Source organism: Spea bombifrons, chromosome 3 (assembly GCF_027358695.1).
Source record: "Spea bombifrons isolate aSpeBom1 chromosome 3, aSpeBom1.2.pri, whole genome shotgun sequence".
Taxonomy (NCBI): Eukaryota; Metazoa; Chordata; class Amphibia; order Anura; family Pelobatidae; genus Spea; species Spea bombifrons.
Window position 1 is genome coordinate 80,576,865 of NC_071089.1, and position 9,561 is coordinate 80,586,425.

At 44.9% G+C, this 9,561-nt stretch overlaps 1 protein-coding gene across 1 annotated transcript; it reads left to right on the top strand.

Annotated features, from left to right (window-relative positions):
* The first annotated feature begins 6,862 nt into the window (after positions 1-6,862).
* Positions 6,863-9,561, top strand: LOC128484330 (mitochondrial ubiquitin ligase activator of nfkb 1-A-like). Its single transcript, XM_053460670.1, has 4 exons — positions 6,863-7,108; positions 7,709-7,796; positions 8,088-8,208; positions 8,514-9,561. Exons 1-4 carry the CDS (start codon positions 7,001-7,003, stop codon positions 9,220-9,222), a joined length of 1,026 nt encoding a protein of 341 aa, XP_053316645.1. The 5' UTR covers positions 6,863-7,000; the 3' UTR covers positions 9,223-9,561.

A 9,561-nucleotide genomic window follows, 5' to 3' on the forward strand; every position in this document is an offset into this window, starting at 1 on the left:
AGAGTGAAAAGAGGTAGATAGGAAGTGAGAAGAGGTAGATAGGGATAGATTGGGAGGGAGAGAGGGGTAGATAGGATAGATTGGGAGGGAGAGGGGGTAGTTAGGATAGATTGGGAGGGAGAGGGGGTAGTTAGGATAGATTGGGAGGGAGAGGGGGTAGTTAGGATAGATTGGGAGGGAGAGGGGATAGATAGGATAGATTGGGAGGGAGAGGGGATAGATAGGATAGATTGGGAGGGAGAGGGGATAGATAGGATAGATTGGGAGGGAGAGGGGGTAGATAGGATAGATTGGGAGGGAGAGGGGATAGATAGGATAGATTGGGAGGGAGAGGGGGTAGATAGGATAGATTGGGAGGGAGAGGGGATAGATTGGATAGATAGGGAGGGAGATGGAGATATTAACATATATTGGCAGCAGGGGCTAATATTAATATTTATTGGCAGCAGGGTCTAGTATTTATATTCATATTGGCAGCAGGGTCTAGTATTTATATATATATCGGCAGCAGGAGCTAATATTAATATATATTGGCTGCAGGGGCTAATTTTATATATATTGGCTGAAGGGACTAATAGTATATATTGGCAGTAGGGGCTAATATTAATATATACTGGTAGCAGGGTCAAATATTAATATATATGAGGCACGTGATAATACCATTCGGGTGCTTGATGTGATTACTTATGCTAAACGCCACGATACCCCTATGATCTTGGTCTCCACTGATGCGGAGAAAGCCTTTGATAGGGTCTCTTGGCCCTATCTCTTCCAGGCTCTCCGGCATTTGGGTCTTGGACGGACGTTTTGTAATTGGATATCCGCCCTCTACTTTAACCCGACCGCTCGAATTCGGGTCAACGGTTCCCTTTCGGAGCCCGTGGTCCTGTCTAATGGCACACGCCAGGGATGCCCCCTCTCTCCCCTCCTTTTCATCATTGCTATGGAACCTCTCGCAAACGCCATACGCGCCAATCCCGACATTAGAGGGGTTAAGGTCTCGGGTGTAGAACATAAATTAGCTCTATTTGCTGATGATATGTTGGGCATGTTGACGGACCCCGTTTTGTCTCTCTCTAGTTTTCTTATTGAGCTGGAGACTTATTGCAAGTTCTCCAACTATAAAATAAATTTGGAGAAATCCGAAATTTTGGGAATACGGATTCCGACCTCTGTCGCATGTACCCTTCGCCAGCGTTTCCCCATCAAATGGTGTGATACTCACTTTAAATTCCTGGGACTGCTGATCCCGGAAGACCTTTCTCTATTATTTTCCCTCAACTTTCTCCCCCTTTTGGATAGGGTGTCCAGAGACCTGCGCGGATGGTCTTTCCCGCATGTGTCATGGTTCGGAAGAGTCTCCGTTATTAAAATGAATATTTTGCCGAGGTTTTTATATTTATTCCATACATTGCCAATTTTCATTCCTCGGGCCTATTTCAAACAGTGTCACCGTACTTTTCTGAAGTATATTTGGTCCTCCAGCTCGCACCGCCTCGCCTTCGCTCACCTCGTTCGCCCTAAACTCTGTGGGGGGCTGGGGGTTCCTCATTTGGAATTGTATTATCACGCAGCTCATCTGCGTAGGGTGATTGAGTGGACGATCCGCTCCCCCAAACAGTGGGTTTTGCTGGAGGGGGAGATGCTGCCCCATCCTATCCATGCCTTCCCGTGGTTGCCGACTGTATTGGGCCGCACCACTAACATCAGACACCCCACCATCTCACCAACTCTCCGTATCTTTAAAAAGTACATTTCTCAGGGGCGCCTTTTAGCCCAGCCTAGCCCCTTATATCCTCTTTCTGATAATCCTGCTTTCCCGCCCGGGTACCTCACTGGCCGTGCGGCTCGTTTTTCGCCCTCCCCTGTGGGTACACTGCGTTTTCACCATGCCTATGCGGGCAGCGCTGTGAAACCCATGAGGGAGTTGTTGGGCACTCGCCCGCCGCACGCACAGGACACTTTCTTTTATCTTCAACTTTCACACTTCATTACCTCTCTGCCTCGCCGCTCTGACTACTGTAGACCTTTGACGGACTTTGAACACTTATGCACCGCCTCCTCTGAACCGGCCCATCTGATGTCAGTGTTATACTCCATGTTACTTGCCTTGGACACCAAGTCCAAACCGTATTTCCTAGCCCTTTGGGAACGAGACCTCCCCCACATCTCGTCTGACGAGGACTGGGATAAAATCATTCATCTAACACACAAGGGTGCATTGGCTAGTAAAATACAAGAGGCCTCCTACAAGCTGCTTATTAGGTGGTACCGTGTTCCTCATGACCTTCATAGATTTATTTCTGATATACCCGACCTTTGCTGGAGATGTGAGGGGGGACCGGGCACCTTCCTGCACATCTGGTGGGATTGCCCACTGGTTGTACCGTATTGGAAGGTTGTGGAGCGTGTATTACGAGAGGTGTCTGACCCGGCTCTTATCCTAACCCCGGAGGCAGCTTTGCTGCATCACACCTCCCTCTCAGTCACTTCATATAAACATTCGGTCTCCTACCACATCCTGTGTGCCGCCAAGGCTGTCATCCCTCTCTTTTGGAGGAAGAAAGTAACCCCCCCTATACAAATATGGCTCAGTAAGGTGCAATTTATTTCACATATGGAGGAGTTGGTTTGGGCGTCCCGAGGCAAGGAGTTTCAATATAATCGGCGCTGGTTCTGGTGGAAGGATCTCACTTCCTCCCAGAGATTCCCTGAGCTACTACATTGACTGTATTCCCTCCTGGTCTGCGTCCTCCGGTCCACCCTTTCTGGGTTCTGTCCCTACCTCATGTATGGCCCTGCATCTGCCTGATAGTGACGTCCCGAGTACACCTTCACTTTGACAGCTGTTAACACCAATACACGCATCGCTTTTCGTCCCTTTATTTTCCCCGTTTTTTTTTTTCTTTTCTTTGTTGTAATACTGGGTTCCTACAGTGTTATGTTTACCCAGCCATGGTTCTCCGATACTTCCGTACGACTTGATTGTTCTCTAGCTGTTTGGGATGCTCATTCTTCACAATTGGTAATTCCATCAAAGCCTGTGATCCATGAGGGAAGCTTTACTTGTTTATGTTTACTCCCTAGTCCGTCGCTTGGGGCTACTCATGCACGTGTGACCTTCTCATTGGTACAAGTATGTTACATTTTAAAGTTATCATCTTTCCATTGGATTTTTACTGCCCTATGAATGCTTTGTTTTCCACGGTCTTACTGTATGCCTTATATTGACTGTATTCATTATGTACCTCCCTGCAGCAATGTGTTACAATCTGTTGTCTTCTACCATAAATCTGTCAATAAACGGAGAATTTACAAAAAAAAAAATATTAATATATATCGGCAGCAGGGTATAATTTTTATGTATATCGGCAGCAGGGTATAATATAAGTATATATCCGCAGCAGGGGCTAATATCAATATATATCCGCAGCAGGGGTTAATATTAATATATATCAGAAGCAGGGTGTAATATTTATATATATTGTAAGCAGGGGCTAATATTAAAGAATGAGAAATAACTGCCTAACGTGTGTGTGTATATATATATATATATATATATATATATATATATATATATATATATATATATATATATATATATATAGTGTATATGTACCGTTTTATAATTGGCCCCCCTACTTTGGTCCCTGGCCCCCCATGTGCCCCCCCTAAATATGAAAGCTGGAGACGCCACTGATCTTGGCTCCTCACTCCATCCCTTGTGTTCCTTGACTTGTTCCCTGTCCTTTGTTGTGTCCTGTATCATGTATGTCTTGTCTGGCTATGTTTCTTGCTCGGTCTCCCTGTTCTTTGGTCTGTCCTCTTGCTCGCTCTGTCCCCCTTGCTTGCTATGTTCCTGCTGTTACTCTGCTTAGCTTCCCTACTCCCAGCCTGCAGCATCCTGCACATTACTCTGTTAAACTATGTCTCATGCCTGCTCCAGGGTGCCTGCAGGATATCTTTGTTTTGTTCTGGACAACATCCGCTGCTATGTGAGGGCCCTGGTATGTGGCCGCACAACCCTAGGTGCTCAACACCCTGGAGAGTGCAGTCGCCCTGAACCAGGCCCTGTCCAACTCTGCTACTGCGCAATATCTCCTGAGCACCATCTTTGGGCGCTCTGGGTCATTTTAGTTGTCTGTATGGACCCAGGTCCCTGACACTGCCACCCTAAATCATAGCTCTTCGCTTTCATGAGGTTAATGTTTAAACTAAACATCTCCAAAACAGATGGAGGAGTAGATGGAGTTTCTTTTTTTGGAGTCCCCTCTACATTTCAGCCAGTGATTCCATGGTCATTAATAGTCAGTCCCTCCGATTTCATCATGTGCAGGATGGGATACCACCATGATGTGTTTTCTATATTGTATATAACAGGGCTTGACAAATTTGTTGTGAATCTAGGCGCCAGCTAAAAAAGTTAGGAGCCAGGATTTTTTTTTAAACTAACAGTTGGTCAGGAGTGATCTGATCATCATCAGCCCACTTACTAAACTCACAGCATTTGACCTGGAGGAACCCTGGACTTTCAGGTCAGTGCTGTTTTTTTTTTTTTGATATATATATATTTTTTTAACGCTTTCAATGCTGATTTTCCATTGGAGCACAGCATTGACTGATATTTAGTCCCCACAAGATTGTGGGGACAAATGTTAACCCCTGCAATGCCACGAATGTGTTATACACAATTGTGGAATTGAAGCGCTTAACGCTGCACTGTCGCTCTCATGGAGCGATCAGGCAGCAGGGGGGTGTTGTGTCAGGTCCCCACACTCATGTGGAGACCGAAGAACCCTCTCCCCTGTCCCTGAAGCTGCCTCTGGCAGCTGGGACGCAATTGCTGGTCTATAGACCAGCTATTGCAGGGGGAGTCTCTGATGACCGCTGTAGGCTTCCGTGCCTACAGGAGTCATCAAAGGGCTTGTGGGGGGGGGGCTCGTTTTTGCTGTTGCTGGCCTGCCTGGGCTTCCAGGCAGACCACCAGCAGCAGAGCCCCATACAAAACGGGAATTAACCCCTAAATGCCGCGATCGCGGCATTGAAGGGGTTAACGCTGCCCTGTTGCTCTCATGGAGCGATCAGGCAGCAGCGGGGTGTTGTGTCAGGTCCCCACACTTGTGTGGGGACCCAATCAACACTGAAACCCCTTTCCTGAAGCTGCCTGTGGCAGCTGAAAACGCTATTGCAGGTTTTCCTGCAATCGCGGTTTCAGCCTACAGGATCACTCCGTGGGAGTGATCTCAGGCTCGGGGGCGGGCTCTGAGTGGCTGTGCTGTCTGCCCAGACTCCTGGGCAGACAGCAGCAGCAGCGCCCCCGCGTGGTGACGCGGAGGCATTTTTTTGTGGCTGACAAACTCCTAGGCGCCAGGACAAAATTCTGAGTCGCCATGGCGACCTGGCGCCTGGGATTTGTCGAGCCCTGGTATATAATGTATGTAAAGAGATTAGTTGATAAATCAAAGTTTGTTGGCAGAAACCACTATACAGCATACAGTAAATGCCTGTCACATGGCTAGTAGTTAGAATTTTACAGTCCCTGAGAAAATCAATTGGACATTATTACATTAGTTAACATATCTGGGAAATTCACAGTGACCTAGAGACAAGGGTTATGTATAAAAAGCCATTTTTGAAACATTGTTGCTATCTTAGTAGAATCACTTCTACTAGTATATGCCAATTTAGAAACATAAAGGAGGGTATTGCGGTGCTCGTGTTCAGTTGTAATTTTCTCCTCTCCTATTTAGTGTACCCACACGTTATTTATTGTTTGTTTCGTGACAAGAAGGGTTTTCATCAGATTTTTTTGATCATATCATCTAACTAAATAAATAGAAATATGATGAACAATTGAAAACAATCTCACTTGTTTGAAAAATCTTTTACTTATGTAAAGGAAACTAATAAAAAAAACTGCTAAATATCCGTCCATAGTTTAGAAATACCCAATGTTTTATGCAAGTTATAGGCCTGTGCCACCGCTGCCCTTAAAACAGTCTGCCTGTGCCACTGCTGCCCGTAAAACAGCCTACCTGTGCCACCGCTGCCCCTGATCAGCCTCCCTGTGCCACTTTTGCCCCTGAAGCAGCCTACCTGTGCCAACTCTGCCCCTGAAGCAACCTGCCTGCGCCACTTCTGGCCCCCCTAAACAGCCTGCCTGGCGCATTTCCGATAATAAATTAACTTTCGAAAGACATTTTCTCAGAATGTTTGGTGGGTATGAGTGCATCGTAGTGTTCTACAGCCCTAAAACTTACAAATAATCCAAACAGAAACAACAGAACATGTATTTAAACAGTTTCTAAAATAAATTGTTTCAAACACTTGCTTCTAACTGCCTTATCCACACCTCCTTCAACAAAGGTGTCCTTTTTCGGCCCTCTGAACCGTTGGGAAGTACGTAAATCTATTTTCTTTGTGGCAGCACCATATAGTTGTTGCACTCTTACTTAATCGTATCAAAAATTTGAACCATGCTTTCAATAAAATGATCTGGTAAGAGGCAGCTACTACCTGCTGCAAAGAGCATATGCCTCAATGTCCTCAGAAACCCTTAAAAACCAAGTGTCTGTCACAGAGTGTGTCATGTCTCCTCATTACTCATTTTACGTTACTTTATTAACCGGCTTGTACTGAACTGTTACACGAAGACGAGCTTTGACACGCAGAATGCCGGGAACAGTAGTTCCAAGGGCTCGGAATGCCGGGAATTGTAGTCCCAAGGGCTCGGAATGCCCGGAAATGTAGTTCCAAGGACTCGGAATGCCCGGAAATGTAATTCCGAGGGCTCGGAATGCCCGGAAATGTAGTTCCGAGGTCTCGGAATGCTGGGAGATGTAGTTCCAAGGGCTCGGAATGCCGGGAGATGTAGTTTTGTAACATACCCTCTTTAGAGTTCACCTCTAGAAGTGACATAGGGCGTTGGAGTTACGTCCATGGGGCGGCTGCGCCTGTGAAGTATGTTTGAATCCTGAGTTACCCGCACTTCCCGAGCAGCATGGAGCTGTTTGCCCTAGATACCGTGTGTGTGGGCTCCGGTCTGGCTCTGACGGGTCTCTTCTACTATCTGTACCGAAGGCAGCTGGCCACAGTGAGCCGTATCCAGGTGATGCCATCTCTTTAAAGCGACCCCCATCACCCGCACCCTTGTACCAGTCTATTGATTGACACCCCAGACACAGGAAGTGTGTTTATACCAAATACTATATCTGGTTCTCCCTTAAAGGGATACTACCAGCAAAACAAACTGATATCATTAACTGCTTGTGTCTAATATATATTAAAAAAATAAATATATATGTATATAATCATGTTTTGGTACTTACTAATGCATACATAAGAAAATAGCTACGTGTGAAAATGCCAAATGAAATAGGCAAATAAATAATTCCATATTTTAGATGGCGTTACCCTTTTTGTTGTGACGGATGCATTCACACCCTACTTGTTTTCATACAGATATAAACTGTGTAATAAAATAAGGTTTCAGCTCTATAGCACCTGTCCGCTTGGCTATATGGGAGTTTCTCATATCGCTATCGTATTTCCACAAAGTGCTCCTTGCTGATGAGTTAGGGCTCCAAGAAATATTTATTAATTAATAACCATTAATGATTGTGTATGCAAAAAATTTTGCAGAGGTTGAGATGCACGCAGGCTTTCCAAATGCTTCCATGTCCTCCATTCATTATTTTTTTGGTTCCAGGATGCTCACAAACTGCAGGTTGATGGCAACCTAAGAAGTAAACTTGAGTCCGCTCCGGATCAAGAACTCGGCTATGTGGCACTGGAGGGTGAGTGATGATACTTATCATTTGATCCCGGGAATATGGTTGTTAATACTTTGCTCTAGTATGTGTTGTCACTGATTACTGCTTGACTAGTGTTTGTATATTCCAGCTTCAATTATAGAGAGGAAATAATTTCTCAAATCAATTAATTTAGCCTTTTTTATGGGGTTTGATGGGGTTAGATGTGCACAAATATAAACAGGTGAATAGTTCAGATGTGCACCCCAGGTACATGCCCACATACCAGGTTTGTTTATGCGGTGTAATTATATGCATCATTTCCATGTCTTCCAGGTGTGGTAGAAGCTGTGGATACTGCACTCCACAGTCAGAATTATCCACATTTCCAAGCTGTAATCCAGAGACACCAGGTGATTGAGCACCGACTATTGTGGAACAGCCTGACAAGGAGCTGGTGAGGCTAATATTCAAGGACATTGCCACTGACAGTATGCTGAAGAGTCAGCCAGTGTGATTAAGGAGAGACATGTTGAATACCGTATGTGAAAGTACATTAGATACCTACATTTAATAGGTTGAGATCCATCATCCCTGTCTTTGGGGAGTGTTAGCCTTGTTGTATCTGTAGAAAAGGAAAGTTGTCTTTGTCCCCAATGGAGGATCTGGGTAAGACTATTGTCTTAAATCAGAAGGATAGATTTAGTGTGTGGTTAATTCATTGAATGTGACTGACATATTTTTTTAATCCACATTCTCCAGGAATGAGTGTGAACGTGTGCTATACAAGAATGTAAACTCCGTCCCTTTCCACCTCTGTCCACTAGAGGGAGCAGGAGAGTCAGTACTAGTATGCAGTCCTTTAAATGCATCTGGTCTGGTCTTAGAAACCATTCATGAACAATTCCAAGCTTCATCCCCTGGCCTTGGAGAGCTGCTGGGGCATTACTTCACTGGGGAAAAGCCTACTGGTTTGTTGGAGACAGAAGAGGTCTTACCTGTAGGGGCAATTCTGACAGGACTAGGACAGCTATCACTGGATAAAGAGGGAGTGATGATGCTATGTCCTCCTGAGAACGGTTCTAAATATTTTCTCTCTCTTGCTGGATATGATGAGATATTGCAACAGCAGGAGTCTTTAGCCTACTTTTGGAGGAGTGCAGCAATCTTTTGTGGGGCTCTGGGTGCTGCATTTCTTTGTTTCAGTTTGTATCGGGTATATCGCAGACATAAGGAGAAGCAGGAGAGGGAATCAAGCTGGCAGAATACACTTGATGAGGAACAGTTACCTGACCAGGAGTCGACATCAGACAGAACATGTGTGGTCTGTATTTCTCAGCCACGTGAATGTGTTTTTCTGCCCTGTGGACACGTATGCTGCTGCTTCACGTGTTACCAGTCATTACCCACCCACACGTGCCCCATTTGCAGGTGCAACATTGAAAGAGTAGTTCCTCTTTACCAAGTCTGAATACCATGCTCTCTGCATGCACCACTGGCCTGGGACTCAGGGTTTCTTCTTTTTATGTGACCACAAGAATCAAAAGGACAGCATAAGCAATTGCATCATTCATTTGTTCGCTGACAGTAAAAACGGACTGTGTATTGGGTACCTGTGTTCCTTGATAAATACCAACCACAAACTACTTTTTTATATTTTTTTCTACTAACCTTGAATAAGTGGACATTATTACACAACTTAACATACAAAGACTTTACATATCATAAGTACATTTTCTCTATGTAAGTGATTACAGGCTATACTTAATACCAATATTACACAACTAATTGAATAAATCACTCAAAAATA